Raw genomic sequence first — 21,291 nt, forward strand, 5'->3', positions numbered from 1 at the left:
TCAGCAGATGCTCCGGGTCTGGCACCGACCGGCCTGGGCTGCGAGTTCTGGTCTCCTCGGCTCCCCGGTGGCAGCTGCGGTGAGTTGTGGGCACCCCTCCCGGATGAGAGGTGTTCTTCGCGCTGTCTCTTTTGACCTCCCCATCCTTTTTGACAGGTGTGGGAACAGGTCCCGAGATGGGAAGGATCACCGAAACGACTAGCTAGGGCTTCTGCTGCGCTTCCTACAGTGGTCCAGACGTCGCGGGGAGGTGACCCGGCAGTTGCGGGAGCCCTGCTGGGAAATTGCTGATAGCCGGTCTTTGGGTCATAGAATGCCGAACTGCCAGGACTCTGGGAAATTATCTTTTGCAGTCACTTTCTAGAGCTGTTGAGGAAATCGAGGTCCTAGAAAAAGTAGGGGTTGCCTAAGGTCATCCAGTGAGTTAGTCGCAGCCCTGCGACTAGAATCCAAGTCTCCCTGAACTCCAGCGGCTTTTTGCTTTTCACCAGACTGCCTCCTGCGGAAAATTTGACAGGTGGAAAAAAAAAAAAAAAAACCAACAACACCCTTTTCCTTCGTTCGTTCTTCCCTTTTCAGCTTTGCATTCTCAATTGCCGCTAGATCGGCTTGGCTCTGGGTGTGGTTCCCTCATTCACTGTTCCTCGATTTTTCTGCAAACTCATCATGTTTTTAAGCATCCTGCAATTTTGTTTAAGTCATCCCAAAATATGAAATAAGAAGCAGAGTATGATGCTCTTGGGAGGGTAGGCGGCTCCCAGCTGAGGTTGTGGAGAACGCTAGCGTTAACTTGCAGAATGTCAAGACCTTTGCTTTGTTTTTAATGTAGCTTGTCAGATTTGAGGAATGCTGGTTATTCCGATGAATGTTTTGCAGTTATTTGAGGCTTGCTGAAAGAAGATAGCTTGGTGTAATGGAAAGAACCGAGATTGGGGAATTAGGAGATTTTGTTCTAGTTCTGACACTTGATTTGCAACCCGGGATGACTCCCATCCTTGCTTGGGTTTGGATTTCCAGTCTGTACAGTGATGGGGTGGAATCCCTAAGATCTCCTTCTGCCTTGACATTCTCTATCTCACTCTGTTTTCTAACCAGAGAGATCCTACCTCCTCCCTCCATTTGTTTCTTAATACAGTTGTCCAGGAAGCAGTTTCCCTACTTGTTTATAGGTTGCCATGAAATTCACCTCCTTTTTTCTTACTGTTTATATTATATCTAAGCTAAATGCTGACAGCTGAAAATGATTTTGACTTTTATTATTTTAAGTATGATCAAGGGCCTCTTTGATTCTTGTTGAGAGCCTATTTTACAGTAATTAACATGATTGTATGTTTAGAATGTGGTTTTTTAAAAGGTGTTCCTGAAGTCAAGAGGACACCAAAGGCTGGATCATTTGCTCTGAGTTTGAGACTGGGGTGGAGGCCTTATGCAACAGAGCCTGCTCTGATGATGATATTAAGTCCCTCTCTCTTTGTTTTCTGATTGTGCCATTTATAATTGTCTGCTCTTGAGTCCTTGTTTTCCCTTTGAAGCATGTATCTGTTCATTTGGCCTCATCCCTGTTGCAGCTTGAAGTGCTCAGAACTTTGTCTATTTTAAAGGCAGTATAAGGAGGCGGATTCCATTCTTTTGTAGTGTTCCAGAGATGACAACTGGGACCAGGGGATGGAAATACCATAATGGAAGTGGTTTTTGGGTGAGAATGCTGCTGCTTCTGCTGCTAAGTTGCTTCAGTCGTGTCTGACCCTGTGCAACCCCATAGACGGCAGCCCACTGGGCTTCTCTGTCCCTGGGATTCTCCAGGCGAGATCACTGGAGTGGGTTGCCATTTCCTTCTCCAATACATGCATGCATGCTAAGTCGCTTCAGTCGTGTCGTGGACCGCAGCCCACCAGGCTCCTCTGTCACGGGATTCTCCAGGCAAGAATACTGGAGTGGGTTACTGTTTCCTTCCCCGTTGGGTGAGAATAAGAACTTTGAAAGAAGTGGTGCTCTAGCATGTTGCAACACAGCGTGTGGCAGTCCCTGTCACTAGAGGTCATTGTTATTAGGAAATTACTTTTGGGAATGTGGTAGGTAGAGGATCAGACTAGATAAAAATTTAAGTTTTCTTCTAACTCTGAGGTTATGTGAAATTCTAGGACTGGACTTGTTAGCAGGTGGGATGTGAGTTAGAGATAGTGGAGCAGCGGGTCCACTTTTGTGCATGCTTTGTTTTTCTCTTCGCTTAGATAACAATTCTCATGTTAAATGCTTCTGCTTTTTCTTTTTTTTCCCTCTCTTGCCTCCCTTCCCCACCGAGTGTCTCAGTTCTTTAAGTTCTTGATACCTCTTCCAGGATCAGATGCTGAAGAGACATTACTGTTAATGATATATTCCTTCTTTCCACCCTGACTGGGAGTGAGATCCTAGAACTGGGCTGAGTGAGTGGACTTTGGTTTCTACTTTTGCTGACTAGTCCTGCTAATTTCTTCCAGAAGTATGTGACTACCCCCTAAGTCCTAGGCTAGCATTTCTCTTTTTCCCAAAGAGGAAGTTCACGTTGAGTCTTAACTCAGATCTTGGAGGAATCCTTTACCTCCTTCCTTTGGCCAGGCCTAACTGGGTCTGAGCACACAAAGCTAGCTTCTATTTAATGAGTGTGTGGGGTCCGTTGGCTAGGACATTCTGCATATACTAAAAAGAGTAAGCTCCTGATGCTATATTTGGTGCTATCTCTGCTCTTTTCTCCCAGACATTCTCTTGGAATCCTTGACAACCCAGGGCCAGTTCTCAATGATTCTATCCAGTAGGAAGGATTCCTCTGTGCTTCCCTTTTCCGTGAAGTTCAGCATTCTGTCTCTGTGGGTTACTGGGATGCTCTCAGCAGATAGATCATTGTTTCTGAGATGGGGACCTGGCTCAGCTCTCCAGAGTGATAGGATGGAGGAAGTTCTGTGGCACTTTATTTGTGTAGTGACTCCCTGCCTTGAACTTCCTTCTCTCTAGTAATAACATAGTTGCTACCATTAATAAGGGTCCATTATGCACCAAGCAGCATATTTAACATCTTTTACTTCTACATTCATAACAATATTGTGATGTAAGTGTTATTAATAACATTTTTCAGATAAGGAAAGTAAGACAAAGGGAGATTAGGGTCACATAACTAGGCTCTGAACTCATGCACATTTTGTATGTGGGATTCCCCCTGTAGACTTAATCCTGCCTGAGTTCTGTTCCCAGGGAGATTTTAGGAAGAGTAGGTGGTGTGTTAGAAAGAACACTGGGCTAGGAATCTGGTATGCTGGGTTCTGATCCCAAACTGTTAACCAGCTGAGGCTTTGGTGTTCTCATCTATAACTGGGAAGCTGGAGCTTGGTCAACTGTCAGTCATGCCTGGTGCTAATGTTTAGAGATTTTTATGATGGTGAGTAAAAAGTCAGTTTGCTCATTCAGCTGCTCCTGTGCAGAGCCTGCTGAGGTCAGCAGCTGTTTCATGGCTGCCCATGCACCTCACTGTCTCAGGCAGGAGTCTCAAGTCAGGGAAGTCATTCTGTGGTAGATCAGATGGAGTACTATCCCATGTCTCCGAAAACAAATCATGTGGATGTCAGACATTTTTACTTCCCTCCTTGTAGACAGCATATAGGAACACAGTCTATGACTTTGTTCGTGTTTCTGGAATTCCAGCAACGGAGAAGAGAGCGTATATCTAGAGAATTCACTGCTTCTCTGGGTTCTAGAAAATGTGATTGTTTTATAATAATAGTAGTACTTATAATATGCATATATCACCAATCCATAAACTTTGGTAGGAGATGAGGCCTGGGGTGTACCTATCATAATAAGAAGCCTGTTAAACGCTGAGGCTGAATCAGATTGGGCCCAGAGATCAGTTTGTTTGTTTTAGCAGTTTTATTGAGATTAAATTCACATAGCATACTATTCAACCATTTAAAGCATTACAGTTCAACAGCTTTTCTATTGAATTCACAAAGTTGTGCAACACAGTCATTTTCAGAACATTTCATCACCCCAAAGAAACTCAACCCTTTAGCTATCACCCCTTAATCCCCCCAGCTCCCAAATGTTCCTCTGTGACTGACTTCTTCCCCTTAGAATAATGTCTTCAAGGTTCATCCATGTTGTAACATCTATCAGTATTTCATATTTTTCTTTTTTTGTTTTTTGCTAAGTAATATTCCATTGTATGGATATATCACATTTCATTTATCCACTCATCAGGTTTTTTTTTCCCTCATTTTTTGGTTAATAGGAATAATGCTGCTATGAATATTTGTGTGTACATTTTTCTGTGGACATACATTTTCATTTTGGTGTGTACCTAGGAGTGGAATTGCTGGGTCCTATCCACCACTCATAGGTACATACCAAAATGAAAATGTATGCCTGTAAGTACATACCAAAATGAGAATGTATGCCTGTAGAAAAATATACCCAAAGATGTTCATAGCAGCATTATCCCTAATAGCCAGAATTACTGGGTCATATGGTAACTATGGGCTTCCCTGGTGGCTCAGACAGTAAAAAATCTGCCTGCAATGCAAGAGACCCGGGTTCAGTCCCTGATTCAGGAAGATCCCCTGGAGAAGAAAATGGCAACCCACTCCAGTATTCTTGCCTGGAGAATCCCATGGACGGAGGAGCCTGGCAGGCTACAGTACAGTCCGTGGGGTCACACAGAATCTGACAGGACTGAGTGACTCACACTATCACTGCTCTTCATGGTAACTATGTTTAGCCTTTCGAGGAACTGCCAGACTGTTTTCCAAAGTGACTGCACCATTTTACCTTCTCATCAGCAATGTAAGACACGATTCTCTACAATTTCTCTGCATCTTTGCCAGTACTTGCTGTTACTTGTCAATGGCAACCCACTCCAGTACTCTTGCCTGGAAACTCCCATGGACGGAGGAGCCTGGTGGGCTGCAGTCCATGGGGTCGAAAAGAGTCGGACACGACTGAGCGACTTCACTTTCACTTTTCACTTTCATGCATTGGAGAAGGAAATGGCAACGCACTCCAGTGTTCTTGCCTGGAGAATCCCGAGGATGGCAAAGCCTGGTGGGCTGCCGTCTGTGGGGTCGCACAGAGTCAGACACGACTGAAGCTACTTAGCAGCAGCAGCAGCTGTTACTTGTCTTTGATTCTAGCCTTTCTGGTGTATGTGAAGTGATACCTCACATGTGGTATTTGTTTCTCATTTACCTGATGGCTAAAGATATTGAGTATCTTTTCATATGTTTATTGGCTTTTTTCACATCTTCTGTGAAACAGCTCTCTAGGTCCTTTGCCCATTTTTAAATTGGGCTTCATTTTATTATTGAATTATAATAGTTCTTTGTATGTTCTGGGCACAAGTACCTCATCAGAAATATAATTAATAGAAAACTTTTCATATTCTGTGGGTTGTTTTTCACCTTCGTGGTGGTATCCTTTGAGGCATAAACATTTTAAAGTTTGATTAGGTCTAATTTATCTATTTTTTCTTGTGTTTCTTGCTGTCATATGTGAGAAACTGCTCAATTCATGGTTACAATGGTTTATGCTTATATTTTCTTCTAAGAGTTTTTATAGTTTTAACCTTTACATGTAGGTTTTTGACCTATTTTGAATTTTTTTTTTTTTTTTTTTTGGCCATGCTGAGTGGCATATGAAATCTTAGTTCTCTGACCAGGGATTGAACCAGTGACCCCTGCATTGGAAGCACAGAGTCTTAACCAGTGGACTGCTAGGGAAGTCCTATTTGGAGTTAAGTTTTGTATGTGGTGGGAGGTGGAGTTCCAGCTTCTTTTTTTTGCACGTGTATTTCTAGTTGTCCAGCGTTAATTGTTGAAAAAACTATTTTTTCCTCCATTGAATTGTTTTGGCACCCTTGTCAAAAATCACTTGACCTAGGTATAGAGTTCATTTCTGGACTCTCACTTCTGTTCAGTTGATCTGTACGTCTGTCCTTACGCCAATACTGTACTGTCTTGAGGTTACTTACTGTAGCTTTGTATTAAGTTATGCAGTTGGGAAGTCCTCCATCTTTTTTCTTTTTTCCAGATTTGTTTTGGCTGTTTTGGACCTTCTGAATTTCCATATGGATTTTAGAATTGGCTTGTCAATTTTTGCAAAAAGGGAGTTGGGATTTTGATAGGGATTCAACTGAATCTGTACCTCAGTTTAGGGAATATTGCCATCTTAATAGTGTTAAATCTTCTAGTTCATGAATATTAGGATGTTTTCTCATTTCCTTAGGTCTTCTTTAATTTCTCTATGGTGTTTTATAGTTTTCGTGTACAAGTTTACACCTACTTGACTAAATTTCTTCCTAAATATTCGATTCTTTTTGTTGCTGTGTAAATGGACCTGTTTTCTCAAGTTTGTTTTCACCTTGTTCACTGAAAGTGTAAAGGAATACAACTGATTTTGGTATGTGCATCTTATATCCTGCAACTCTGCTGCATTTATTAGTTTTAATCGTTTCTAGTGGATAATATTTTTTGTGTTTACAAGTCACCCTTAGGAGCATTGCTTAGCTTTTGGTAATGAAGCAAACTGACGCTTGCAGTGCCTTTCCTGCCCTCTTCTCTTTTCCCCTCCTTGACTTTCCTGTGTGCCCCAAAAGAGACCTACAAATTCATATAAATGGATTCTCCTTGCTGGAAGTCATCATGTTTATTATACTGAAATTTGGAATAGAATTTAATCAGTAAATTAAATTTGGCCAGTCTGCTGTGCAGCATGTGGAATCTTAGCCCCCTGACTAGGGATTGAACTGGCACTGCCTACATTGGAAATTCAAGGAGTCCTAACCACTGGATCACCAGTAAAGTCCCATCACTAAACTCTTAGATAGCTATCTTAAGAACATTTTAGATTTTCAAAAGTGAGTTCAAAAATGAGCTAAGTATTTTCAAAACTATGAGTCTGATAGGTGGAGGAAAGATGCTCTTAAAGTCTTGATTATCAATTGTCTTTTTTTGGAAATTAAAGAAATGTAAAATAAAATAAATACAAGGAGCCACTCATTCATCAGAAATACCAGAAATAAAAATGATACTATCCATGTATTCCCTGGTTGTCCAGTGGTTAAGACTCAGCACTTTCACTGTGAGGGCCCAGGTTCAGTCCCTGGTTGGGGAGCTAAGATCCCACAAGCCATGTAGCATGGCCAAAAAAAAAAAAAGAAATAAAATCCAACATTGGCAGGGTTATAAGAGATAGGCATGTCCATATATTGCTAGTGACACTTTAGGTTAGTTCAGTCATTTGTGTAGTAAAACCATTTAAAAAACCTATTCACCTAACTCTACTCCAAGGATATGACTTGAAAATTAAAAATTACATGTGGGAATTTTTTAGCTATAAGATAGTCATTAAAAGAAGCAGAAGCTCAAAATTTAACTGGGAGCTAGTGAAGCAAATTATTTTATTAATATAATGATAGACCATTATGTTACAACTAAACATCATTTGTGTGTATACTGCATTGATTTAAGGAAGAGTAGATATGAAATAAGTGAGAAAAGACCTTGAAATAGCAATTATTGATTAGTTAAAACTAATTTTTATATAAGGAAAAAGAAGAGCATTTATCAAGGTTATTTAAAGAGTTGACGTTTCAATTTTGGTTCAAATGTACACTTGAATATATATGTTTGTCACCCAACATGCAGACTTTTCTTACTTAGTACTCTCTTGAATCTGAGTATTTTATGGAGATTTTTTACTTCGTGTTGATGGACCACACATGTTATATAAACTCAGTTCATTGTCCTTAAGAACCTGAAGAACAAGCTTGTTTTGAACTCTTAATTATCACATCCCTCATTTGGACAGTTAACAGGGTCTATTAAAACTCCCACAGGGCAGGAATTAGCAATTATAGCAGTAGATGGTGGAAACCAGATTTCATCACAGAGAGCTCAGGGCAGGGTGGCCAAGGAGACTAGCACTAAGTGGGGATAGCTAGAGAAAAGACGTGGAGGCCTTGGTTGCCAGAAGAGCCCTAGAAGGAAGTAACCTCCAGAGAGTGATCACACCCACCCTCTACAGGCCTCATTTCCTGCCTAGCAGTTCTGAGAAGGGCTTCTGCTTGGAACTTTCCAGGAATAAGATACGCTATCTCCTAGAATGAGTGATCCATTTGGACAACTCCTGTTTTGTTTTGTTTTTTTCCTTTTTGGCCGTCATGCAGCTTGCAGGATCTTAGTTCCCTGACCAGGGATTGAAGCCGGTACCCCTGCAGTGGAAGCATGGAATCTTAACCCCCGAACCAAGGACTCAGGGAAGTTCCTGGATACTGCCTTTAATACACACACACACACACACACACACACACACACACACACACACACACACATATATTTTTAAATATCTTTATTCATTTATGTATTTGGCTGCTCCAGGTCTTAGTTGCGGCACACGGGATCTTTAGTTGTGGCATCTGGGACCTAGTTACCAACCAGGGATCAAACCCAGGCCCCCAGAATCGGAAGGTTGAGTCTTAGTCACTGGACCACCAGGGAAGTCCTGTGGATAACTTCTTTGAGAGTTGGCTTCCTTATGCCAAAGACCTGCCTCCCTTTACTTTCCACCTAATGATCCCATTTCTGAGTAATCTTTGAGGCTTCAAAGAATGAATCTGATCCCTAGAACAGCTTTGAAAGACAATTTTTGTACCTCCTGAGTTTCCAGTTCTCCAGGTTGAACCTTCTCAGGACTTCCAGCCGTTCTTCATTTACCTGCTTTCTTTCCCCCTAGTGACCTTGGTGCTGACCCCTGGCTATACAGCAGTTGATCATCATCCCCTTTATAGTGTGCTACCTGGAACAGAGTACAAGGTATGGCAAGAAAAAGAACAGTCTGTCATCTCCCTGGGGTTCTTTCTTGTAGTGAAACCAAGAATTGCATTAGCAGAATTGGCATCTACTGTGTTATCATTGATTTCTGTTGAGCTTATCATCAACTAAAACCAGTAAGTAGCATTATTTTCCTTTTTCAACATGCACAGTTGCCAAGCCACATCTTCCACATTCTGCAGTTGTTCACTGGACTTTTGATCTATAGATTTCAGCTTCTTTCTGAGCACTTTTCTTAGTGATAATCTGCTGTGGGTCACTTCAGTTTTTACAGTGACATGAGGAGGCTTCTTAACAGTGTTTGAAGTAAATTGAGTGTCTGTACCAAGAGTGGTTTCTTGGTTGATGGGGAGGGATTGGGGAACTTGTCAGTGCCTGTTTTCTGTTCCTCTCCCTTGGTAATATGCAGGGTTCACCTGGAAGGCTTCTGTTCCTCAGAGCTTTGGGTATGTGGGAAGAGACTCAAAAGTAGCCATTGTGTTTGCATAAAGAATTACATTGATTCCTGGAAGAGGTGCTGAGAGATAGGTTAGTATACCATACCCCCTACACCCAAATTTTTAGCATTTGGAACTAAGACCTGAGGTAAATAAGAATTGCTTCAGGCCACTGAGCAAACTAGTGATAAGAGGCAGCTTTAGCACCCAGGTCTTCTGACTGCTTTCCTAGTGGCTCAGATGGTAAAGAATCTGCCTGAAATGCAGGAGACCCAGGTTTAATCCCTGGATCGGGAAAATCCCCTGGAGAAGGGAATGGCTACCCACTCCAGTATTCTTGCCTGGGAAATCCCTTGGACAGAGGAGCCTGAACAGGCTGCAGTCTATAGGATCGCAAGAGTCAGACACAACTGAGCAACTAACACTTTCACTTTTCACACTTCTGACATGCATAGATACTAACCTTTTTTTAAAAAAAAATTATTTACGTATTTGGCATGCTGGATCTTAGTTGTAGCACTCAGGATCTTTAGTTGAGGCATGTGGGATCTGGTTCCTTGATCAGGGATTGAACCTGGGCTCCTTGCAACAAGAGCATGGGGTCTTAGCCGCTGGACCATCAGGGATGTCCTGCATAGAAACTCACTTAATCAATTTTACCCGAGTAGCAGCTTTCAACTGTTCACATTAAGATATTTTATAGATTTCCCCTACCCCAGCCTTCTTATAAGTTTAGTTGCCCCAAGAGCTTAGATGACTCCTTGAATTCTTCCACCATGTGAGTAAATGATGCCCTCTTAGATGCTTAGCAAGGTCAGCTCTGGTGGTGAAGTGAGGCAGAATCCTCTTGGACTTCCAAGGCCTTTGCTGGCTTTCTGCCAAGCTCTTTCTTCATGAGGTTATGTGGTTGGTGGGAGAAAATGAGATCACCCTTCATCACTCAGGTGCCAGGTGGGGTCTGAAGAATCCCCAGGGGCTGGACTTCTGGGAGCACTTGACACAGAGCTGTCTAGTCTCTGGCTGCTAACGTTATGTGTCAGGTGGGACAGCACGTTGTGTGATGGCCCTCGGAGGTCCTGTCTCCCCCCGGGCATCTGAGGCAGCATATGAGATTCAGGATAGGGAAAAGCACTTTGTAGGCAGGTGGTCGTACCAGTCTGCCAAGTGTCAGAGGATTTTTATTTGCAATTTTTAATGTTCATGAACCATTTTTTCCTTACTCACTTGCAGATTCTTGGAGGAAGTTGACTCGCCTTCATTATGATATTCCATCACTGCAACTGGCAGTGTATTCAGTGATGTTTCCGGATTCAGGCAGTGTCAGGATGTATGTTTACTGCTTGGCTGCTACCTGGCTGTAGCAGAGCAGGTCCCTTCAGCTTTTGGGGGGGGAGGGCGGTTGTTGATTCTTTATCTGTAAAATGAGCAGTTTGGAGTGACCTCCAACAGCTCTTTTAGCAACAGACCCTCATATTCTGGGAGCTTACACAACTCTTGGAATGTATACTTGTAGTGTATCTTAGCGAAGTCCTTGTTGTTCTCTTTTCTGCTGCTTAATTACTAAAGCAAAGTCCACCCAGGGGATACCATCTTCTCTGTCCTTCCTCTGCATGTAAGAGGAAGGTTTTCTTCTTCCACTGTCTTTAAAAAATTGGCAGATCTGTTAAAAAGGAAGATGGGTGGAAGGGAGATGTTGCAACAAGGGCCAGTGGCAGGTACCTGTCATGCTCCTAGCCTTCCTCTGAGCTGCTTTTAGCTCCGTTTCTCAATATTCGTGCTGGTTGCAAGAAGAGAGTCCTAGGATGAGGGAGTGAGTATATACCAAAGAGTATAGAACATACCCGGAGAAGGCAATGGCACCCCACTCCAGTACTCTTGCCTGGAGAGTCCCATGGATGGAGGAGCCTGGTGGGCTGCAGTCCATGGGGTCGCTAGGAGTCGGACACGACTGAGCGACTTCGCTTTCACTTTTCACTTTCATGCATTGGAGAAGGAAATGGCAACCCACTCCAGTGTTCTTGCCTGGAGAATCTCAGGGACGGGGGAGCCTGGTGGCTGCCGTCTATGGGGTCACACAGAGTCGGACACGACTGAAGTGACTTAGCATAGCATAGCATAGCATAGAACATACCAGAGGTCCTGGCAGAGAGAAAGGGAACATCTTTTGTAGCTTTGGGACCTGCTGGAGAGTTTGAGTAGAATCAGATGATCTGGACAGGATTTCTGGGCTGCAGAAGGTTCTTACTGTACTGAATGCATAGGAAAAATAGAATGCAGCTTAGGAATATTTAGGTTCCTGTCCTTTAAGAGCTTGCTTTTGGGGAAGATGGATGTAGATAAAATGTCACTATTGGGTCCGGGGTCCAAGAAATTAGCTCAGTGGAAGGGGTTGTCAATCCCAAACTAAGGCATAGGAAAGACTAGAGCCTCGCCTTTGTTCTGTCCTGGTGTGCTGGCAAATTTAGAAACTTGTGAATGTGGCACCGTCGGTTGGGAGGCAGAAGTCAAGTGAGCTCAGCCCGCCCATGTGTACTTTGTACCTTTTCCATTTCTGTCAGTATCAGGCATTCTCACTGTACTTAATCCATAGTGCAGCTGTCACTGAGCTCTGTGACAATGGCTGCTTCTGCCCTAGAGCTGACCCCAGGCTCGGAGCTAAAGGCACGAGCCACTGGAGGTCTGAGTGCCGCCCCTGTCCCCCCAGTTACCATGTCCACGCAGAGACTTCGGGATGAGGACTACCGTGACTACAGCTCCACCGACGCGAGCCCCGAGGAGAGCCCGTCCGAAGGCCTGAACAACTTCTCTTCCTCAGGGTCCTACATGCGGTTTGGGGAAAGCAATAGCACAACGTAAGTAGCTGTTCTGTCTGCCTTAGGGGTGGGAATCATATTCCAACGTTCTGTGTTAGTAATGTAATCTCCCTGTGAGTTATTTTTGCCCCCTCATTTTATCAGTTCCCTGCTTTACAGATGAGAGTAACACTTAAAGAGATGAAGTGAGTGATGCTGCTGAGATCTGAGCTCTCTGTCAGTTACTCTCTACTCTGTTTCTTATTCTTTGTTCATTTCACCTGCGTTGGTCGCAGAAGGCTGGTGCTAAGTAACAGCCTGAACATAAAAACTTGTAGAGAGAACATTCTCTTAATTTAGAACCTTGGATCATCTGTGCTAGATGCTTCAATAACTCCAAGTCCAATACAGACAGTCCTTTGCAAAGTCTCTCCCAGACTTCTGTCCCCATCACCAAACAGCCAGGGCATTTGACAGAATAAATAGGAAGAGGGAAGAATAACTTCTCTTGCACTATGCCCTCCTCCAGGAGATCCTCCCAACCCAGGAACTGAACCCAGGTCTCTCGCATTGCAGGCGATTCTTTACTGTCTGAGCCACCAGGGAAGCCCAAGAATACTGGAGTGGGAAGTCTGGGATCTTCCCGACCTAGGATTTGAAGTGGGGTCTCCTTCATTGCAGGCGGATTCTTTGCCAGCTGAGCTACCAGGGAGGTCCTAAAAGTTGCAAGGCGTTGGTAAAGAAGAGGGAACTTCCCTGGTACTCCAGCGGTTAGGACTTTGCTTTCCAATGCAGGAGATGTGCGTTCGATCCCTGGTCAGGGAACTAAGGTCCCTTGTGCCTCGCTGCCAAAAAACCAAAACATGAAACAGAATCAATATTGTAAAAAATTCAATAAAGACTTAAAAAAAAATGACCCACATCAAAATAAATAAATAAAATCTTTAAAAATAAAAAGAAGAGGTGATTTGCTTTGTATGCTCTTAGGAGGGCTTATGCCTTATCTCTGAAAACTGAATCCCAAGTCTCATCTGGGTTAGTTTGGCCCTCTGTGGGCCTCAGTTTTTCCAAATATAAGATTGAGAACCCCCGTGTGAAGCTGTGCTGATTCACTCTTCAAATGAGAAGATTCAGAAGAGGGTTTTCTACTCCACTGAGTTGTCTGGTTCAGTTTTGAAATCAGCAGAGCCCTAGCATTTTCTCTGGACCACAGCACCCCATCTTCTGTGGCCCTTCTGTATATTCCTCAAGCTTTACCATCATCCTCTGTGTGTTCCCTTGGGGGTTGGGTGTGACTCATCGAGGGATCCATTATGTCCTTGACTCACACTCTCCCCTGTGACTGCCCAAGGAGACCATGGGAGCTTCTCTTGGAACTCATTACTGGTAAAGCCCCCATGGCTGCAGTCTTTCCTGGTGCATGGCATTTTCTCTAGTGAACTCCAACTAGAGGAGACGGTCTGCCCACATTATAAGCCCCTCTCCACCTCTAGCTGGTTTTCTGCTCATAAAGGTTCCATCTCCATAGCTTCTTTCTCCTGTGGCATGCTACTGTAGATTTCCCCATATGCTTGCAGTGTTAGTTGATGGAAAAGATTGCTTAGGCCCCAACCAGCAGCAGTGAGGACTATCTTTCCTCTCTCTTCCCTAACCTTACCTACCTATGTGACTTCCCCCAGGTGGAAGGAGTGTCAAATGCAGCCAATGCCATGTGATGGCTTCTCTTCAAAAGTCACTCTGGTTACTGGAAAATGCTTCTTCCAAGCTTCTCTCTCTAGTTTTCTTTCCAGTTTTTGCTCCTTGTTCTTAGACATCAGCTTGTCTATGCAGTGCTTGCCATATGCGGTCTAGATTTTCATTTCTAGAGGGACTCCTCTAAAGTTCACAGCCAGTCATCTAGCAACATCAGGATTGGTAGCTTATAGGTTTTGTCATACTGAAGACAATGCATGGTTGTTGGCTATTCTGAATCTCTCTTTTTTTTCCACATTGGGTTATAGCTAATAGTCCACGCCAAATTATCTCCCATTGTTTGCTGGAAATTGACCGGTTGGAATGTTTGATCAATGTTCTCTTGGCCTTGCTTGGGGATGTACTTTTTCTGAGGGCCCATCCTGCCCTGGTATTGTGAAACAAGGTAGGTGACCCAGGAAAGCCCTTCTGTAAGTGATGGCAGGTGTCACAAGCCCATCACAAGTGGTGCAGGGAAAAGTACTCCTTTGGGACTTGGAGGATTGGTTGAGTACTTGCCTGGGGCCTGGATCGCCAGACGCGTCATATGTAGAAATGTGCCAGGTATGATTAAGTATAAGCTGATTTGGGACCTAGTTAGCTCTACAGGTGAGAAGTGTTAGGGACAAGTTTTTGAGCTGGGTTCCTGTTTCCTGGGGACTTACTCCACCGTGTTATCTAATTTGCTAAGGAACAAAGTATGTGGAAAAAATACATGGAACAAAGTACAAGAAGCAAAGTATATGCATGCACACCAGGCTCTTCTAGGGGATTAGGACTGAGTAAGAATCCCCAGTCAGGGATGCAGATAGGAGCCCTAGGTGCTTCCATGATAATGTGTTTGGTGAGGTTAATTTCCTAACCCTTAAAGTTATCAAGCTGTTGACTGCTTTGATGACGGCATCAGATTTTACTCTTTCGGGCAAAGTTTTCTTGTTGCGCTATTGAGCTACATTATACTGCTCTCAACCAATATACTTTTTCCCCCAGGCTGGCAGGCTGAGAAACCAGTTGACTGAAACCAGTCTTCAGTAGGTTATCTGGAGTTGCCATTTGCAAAGTATGGTCTTCAGACCCTTTGCGGGTCCCAGGACCATTTTAAGAAGCCCACGAGGTCAAAACTGTTTTCATAATAATACTAGATGTGATTTGTTTTTTCACTGTGTTGACATTTGCACTGATGGTTCAGAAGCAACGATGGGTAAAGTTGCTGGTGCCTTAGCGTGCATCAACGGAGAAGGTAATAGCACCCCACTCCAGTACTCTTGCCTGGAAAATCCCATGGACGGAGGAGCCTGGTAGGCTGCAGTCCATGGGGTCGCTAAGAGTCGGTCACGACTGAGCAACTTCACTTTCACTTTTCACTCTCATGCATTGGAGAAGGAAATGGCAACCCACTCCAGTGTTCTTGCCTGGAGAATCCCAGGGATGGGGGAGCCTGGTGGGCTGCCGTCTGTGGGGTCGCACAGAGTCGGACACGACTGAAGTGACTTAGCAGCAGCAGCAGCGTGCATCAAGGAGGTAACACCAAATTATGCTCGTCATTGTATTTTTCACTTAAGCATGTCCTTGATGAAGCAGTCATATCACTAATTTTATTAAATCTTGACCCTTCAGTCCAGAATATTTTGTTAATATTCTGTGTGACAAAATGGAAAGTGCACATGAAAGCTTCTCTTGGAGCTCATTACTGGTAAAGGCCCCCTGGCTGCAGTCTTTCCTGGTGCGTGGCATTTTCTCTAGTGAACTCCAAACTAGAGGAGACCGTCTGCCCGCATTATAAGCCCCTCTCCACCTCTAGCTGGTTCTACTGAGTTATCTGAACAACTTAGTTGTTGTTCTGCTGAACAACTAGGAAACCGTAGGTCGTTCAGATCTGAGTACTTGGCAGATATTTTCTTGAAAATGAAAGTAATGAGACCGTCACCTCAGGAAAAACTATTAAGGGACTTCCCTGGTGGTCCAGTGGTTTAAAAGTTGCCTTTGAGTGCAGGGGACAGAGTTCAATCCCTGGCTGGGGAACTAGGATCTCACATGCCGCAGGTGCAACCAAACCAGCATGCTGCAACTAGAGAAAGCTCTCGAGCCACAGTGAAGATTCAGCACAGCCAAAAAAACCAAAAAAACAAAAAACCAGTACTATATGTTACCAACAATGAAATTTGAGCTTTTGAGCAAAATCAGAAAAAATAAACTTGTATCCTGCACTGTGACCTTGACAGCTTCCCTTTATCTAAAGACTTGTCTAATGAGATTAGGGATGATACTAATGAATGTGATTTTTTAAAATGTCATATAATGAAATGTGCCAGCATTTGAAAGATCTGTGTAGCTCAGGGAACCAGTATCTCCCATATGGCCAAAGTGTGATGTTGGGAAATTGTGTCTGGGTAAAAGATCTATTCAAGGAGCAAGATTGCCAGTGTATTTTCACATAGTAGAGTATGAAAAGGTCAGATTCCACATTACAACTAACTCCTAAGAAACTATGTGTGTAGAGTTTTGATGTAGTATCAAATAAAAAATATCACAGTTGCCTAAACAGGCTATTCAGATACATTCTAACTACACATCTGTGTGAGGGCAGATTTTCTTCAGGGACTTCCATCAAAGCAATGTATCACAAGAGGTTGAATGCAAAAGATAATCCAGCTACCAAACAAGACATTAAAGAGATTTGCAAAAAAAGTAAGATAGTGCACTTCTTCTCACATTTTTTTTTTGGAAAATAGAGTTACTTTCTGTTAAAAATTGGTTATTTTTATTAACATAGTAAGTTTATTGTTATTTTAAATTAATATGTATTTTTAAGTTTCTTGGTTTAATTTATAAAATATATATATGTATATATATATACATATATATATATCAGCAGATATAATCCATGTAAGCAAAAACTATGTGGGATCCTCAGTAATTTATAAGTACATAAAAGGGTCCTAAGGCCAAAAAAGTATAAGAACTATGATTTGCTAGGCTTATTTTTCCCTCTTACCCCCATAGTTAAGATTCTCTAGTCCATGGAATTGATACTGTGATAACTCATATGGTTTTGGGTAATCCCAGCTCGTGGCCACTGGTGAAAAGCTTAATTTTGGAAGTCCTTTAGGTACAGTGGATAGGAATCCGCCTGACAGTGCACGATATATGGGTTTGATTCCCTGGTCCGGGAAGATTCCACATGCCTCGGGACATCTAAGCCCCTGTGCCACAACTACTGAAGCCCGCGTGCATAGAGCCTGTGCTCCACAATGAGAGAAGCCACCGCAATGAAAAGCCTGTGCACCACAGTGAAGCGTAGCCCCCACTCTCTGCAATTAGAGAAAGCCCGAGCGCATCAACGAAGACCCAGCACCACCAAAAATAAATACATTGATGATTTTAACAAAGAATAATTTTGGTCAATTGCTTAGAGCCCTACTGTTTCAGAGTTGAAGTTTGCTGTTCTGGTCCAGTCCTCTCATATGAGATGATAGGCCCAGAGGAGGGAAGGGAATTTCGTAATGAATTAATGGCGGAATCAGGGCTGGAGGGATCTGATCTCCTATGAAACCCAGCCCAGGGTGTTTTGGGGAGGCCTCCGGTAGGCAGGTAGTTTTAGTGAGGTGCTTACCTTTGCCTTTGAGTGGATTAAACATTTGCCAAGATAGAAATTTGACTGCTCCATCGTTCTGCCCATAATCTCCTAGTCACTGGCCCTTGATAATGGAGGAGTCACCCCTGCACCCTTGCCGTCTCTTAGTTTCATCCAGGAGAGCACTTGCCTCTTCTTGTTCAGGCTTGAAGCAGTTTTCTTGATCTTGCATGAGAAACTTGGGGACAGTAGGAAGGTCAAGAGATTTTCTTCCTGGAGGTAGAGGGAGAAAGGTTACCGAGAGTAAAATTCCTTTCTAGAGAGTGTAGACAGATCTTATTTATTATGGTTCTTACAAGTTAATGGGCTTCCCTGGTGGCTTAATGGAAAAGAATTCGCCTGTAATGCAGGAGACCCTGGTTTGATCCCTGGGTTGGGAAGATCCCTTGGAGAAGGAAATAGCAACCCACTCCAGTATTCTTGCCTAGGAAATCCCATGGCCAGAGCTCCCTGGTGGGCTACAGTCCATGGGGTCGCACGGGTCAGACACGACTGAGTGACTAAACCACCACCACAAGATAACACATGATTTGCTTTCAGTTTCTACTAAATTGCAGTTTGGAAGACATGTGTGGAAGCATCGTTTAGGAGGTGTTTAGGTTATATGTGGAGAAGAATTTCCAGACAGTGCCAGGGACCAAATCTTGAGGAAGTCTGGGGCAAAGTGGTATCATGTTTGATCTTTTTCATGTGTCTGCCTTATTTTCCTGCAGACTCTATTAGTTTCTAGAGACTAAAGTTCACATCTGATCCATGTAGTTTCCACCATTGTATTAACACAATGTTTTACACATTATAGATGGTGTTTGTTGAGTGAAAAAATAATTACACATGAGTGGCTTTCCAATTGCAGCTTGAGAGGGACAGTCTATAACAGACAAGGGAAAACACTATTCTCAAGGCAGAAAGATAAATTAGGCAACTGTCTGAAGAGGGCTTCTCCAATCTTAGGACTATGGCATTTGACTTTTTTTTTTTTTTTTAAATACACAATACACCAGGGACTGTGGGACCACATGACTTTTACTCTGTTCACGTTACATAAAACTTTTTGATAGGGATTTGGGGTTTCTATTTTGTTATTTCCCCTGTTCTTTACTCACAGCAGTGTGTCTGTCTTTCACAGTTATGCTTGGAATCCTCTGTTGCAATTCTGGATCTGAGTCTTTATAGTGGAAAGTTCCAGGGTGAAAACCAATACACCAGGAGCGACACCATACTGTGCCTCTGGTCTAATCTCTAAGCAAGGTGAACTCAGAGATGCCTTGGGGGATGGACATTATAGCCCAGTGACTAGGAGAATGGGCTCGGGGGCTAGACATCCTGGGTTTGAATCCAGGTTCACACTCAGGTGTGTGATCTTGAACAAGTTGCTTCATCCTGTGTAAAATGAAGTTAATACCTATCTCATCATGTTTGTCTGGGCTTCCCTGGTGGCTCAGTGGTAAAGAATATGCCTGCCATGCTGGAAATTGAATGAGATGGTTCATGAAGGCACTTAGCTCAACGGTAAGTACTTGATAAATGTTACCTCTTATTATTGTTAACCTGCCCTTGTCTGCCTTATTCCCACTTCAGATGGTTCCAGACCCTGATCCACCTGCTAAAAAGCAACATTGGCACAGGACTCCTGGGGCTGCCTCTGGCGGTGAAAAATGCCGGCATCTTGGTAAGGGTCTGCATCGGTGCAAGGAAGTATTGTGACAAATTTTAGGAGATGGTGCGCGTGTGTGTGTGTTTAATTTACTTCATATAAAACATTTTGAAATGGGAAGCTTTTCTTTTTCAAATGCAGTTGAGAAAAAGCAGGGTTCAGGTTTATTCTTCTAAAGGTATGTTTTGAGGATCTGCTGTGTGCCGGGCACTGTTCTAGATTCTTGAGACTATTATTAGTGAGTGAAACAAACAAAGATTCCTGCCCTCATGGAGGCTACTTGAGGTAAGGAGGAGGTCCTGGCCATTTCCATCAATAATAGTAACTAAAGAATAACAGAATTCTGTCCATTTTCCATAGTCTTTCCACGCCCTGCCCTTAGATGGACAACTGTGAAAATCTAATTTTTTTCCTTTCTTGATTCTTCCCCTGATGGACTGCCTGTCCAGAGCCATTCTGCTTTCTTTTAAAGTTGGAGATAGGGGATTTCCTGGCAGTCCATTGGTTAAGACTCTGTGCTTCCACTACAGCATTGCGAGGGGCACTGGTTCAAACCCTGACTGGGAGCTAAGATCCCACATGGCTTGAGGCCAGAAAAAAAAAAAATTCTTAACCGAATAAAAATGAAAATAACAACATATCAACTTAAAAAAGTTATATGAGAAAAGTAGAAATAAATAAATAAAGTTAGAGGTAGCCCAGAGGCTGGACTTGTCCTCCGCTGAAAACTGGCCTGTGCCATTACTCTAGACAGAACTCACCCCCTCCCACCAGCCCTTAGCCTGTCTTTTCTTCCCAGACAGTCCCAGGAGCCTTCTGTTCTGCTGAGTAGGCAGCAGTCTCGAAACAGCCTAATCTGTGTCGTTCTCCTCAGGGAGATTAATTGTCTAGAAGGCCTGCCGAGGTTCAGAGGGTGCCCTTCCTGCTCAACTAGTCTCTGTGAGCATGTTTGTTTCTTGAATGCCCTGCTGGAAGTTCTGTCATTGGAAGGTACCCTAGTCACATTTTGATCATGTGCGAATTCCAGTTCTAACTCTGCTTGCCTGTCTCTCCCTCCCTGGCCCGCACCGCCTATGCACAGATGGGTCCCCTCAGCCTGTTGGTGATTGGCCTCGTGGCTGTGCACTGCATGCGTATCCTGGTGAAGTGCGCTCACCACTTCTGCTACAGGTGAGGGTGTTCCATGCACCTCTTGAGTGACAGGCTGTCCTTCCAGGTTCCGTTACCAGCGCCGGAAGTGAGCGCTCAACACACATCACTCTCGATTCTCTGCTAGCTGAAGGTGGCCGCTCGTTAATGGCCTTTCTCTGGCAGTTTCTGTGCCCTTTTGTAGCTTGTTGTCATCTGTCACATGGACTTCCCGGATGGCTCAGTGGTAGAGAATCTGCCTGCCACTAGAGTAGGCACAGAAGACATGGGTTCGATCCCTGGGTCAGGAAGATCCCCTGAAGGAGGGCATGGCAACTCACTCCAGTGTTCTTGCCTGGAAAATACCATGGGCAGAGGAGCCTGGTGGGCTCCAGTCCATGGGGTCCCAAAGGGCCGGACATGACTGAGTGAGCACACACATGTGTCATCTGTCACACTGACTTAGAACCAGTGTGCAGAGACCATGTTCTAGTTTTATGTGCTTTGTAATATGCACCCCATTGAAAGGATTTTACCAGATGATTGCTTAATTATAAAGAAAGTAACTGTCCCATCGACTTCAGACTTAGGCTCCTTGAAAGCATCAGACTGAGGACTTGGTGCTGTGTCTGGGGTGGCAGATGGGGAACCCACCCAGGTCTCCATGAGCCCTGTTGGTCCTGTCATTGTCATTGTCTGACCCCACACTGTTCCCTTCTCCTCTCTGCTTTCTTCCAGACTGAACAAGCCTTTTGTGGACTATGGGGATACAGTGATGTACAGCCTGGAAGCCAGCCCCATCTCCTGGCTCCGGAACCACGCACACTGGGGAAGGTAATGGGTTTCCTTCTTCTTTGCGGCTGTGGCTGCCCAGTGTGGGGGTCTTCAGATAGGATGATGATGGGTGGAAGACCATGTAGCTAGTGGGAAGAACATTGCTTGGGCTCAGCTTTGCCAGTGGTCATTTGTGTGACCTTGAGCTGTGTGACCACTCCTCTCCGTGGGCCTCTGTTTTCTCATTAGTAAGACAGGAAGGCACTGGCCTGAAAGGTAGCTAAGGGCT

The 21,291-nt window shown here is 43.8% G+C and overlaps 1 protein-coding gene across 6 annotated transcripts in view; it reads left to right on the forward strand.

Moving 5' to 3' along the window:
• Positions 1–21,291, forward strand: part of SLC36A1 (solute carrier family 36 member 1) — a 100,386-nt gene that overhangs the window by 12,459 nt on the left and 66,636 nt on the right. For 2 of the 6 annotated variants that reach the window (XM_070793877.1, XM_019965272.2), the window contains 4 exons: positions 11,994–12,141; positions 19,025–19,115; positions 20,182–20,270; positions 20,967–21,062. In XM_070793877.1, coding sequence (XP_070649978.1) covers positions 11,994–12,141; positions 19,025–19,115; positions 20,182–20,270; positions 20,967–21,062 — 424 coding nt within the window. The other 4 variants (XM_070793876.1, XM_070793873.1, XM_070793874.1 and 1 more) reach the window with 3 other exon arrangements.

This window comes from Bos indicus, chromosome 7 (genome assembly GCF_029378745.1).
Source record: "Bos indicus isolate NIAB-ARS_2022 breed Sahiwal x Tharparkar chromosome 7, NIAB-ARS_B.indTharparkar_mat_pri_1.0, whole genome shotgun sequence".
Classification (NCBI taxonomy): domain Eukaryota; kingdom Metazoa; phylum Chordata; class Mammalia; order Artiodactyla; family Bovidae; genus Bos; species Bos indicus.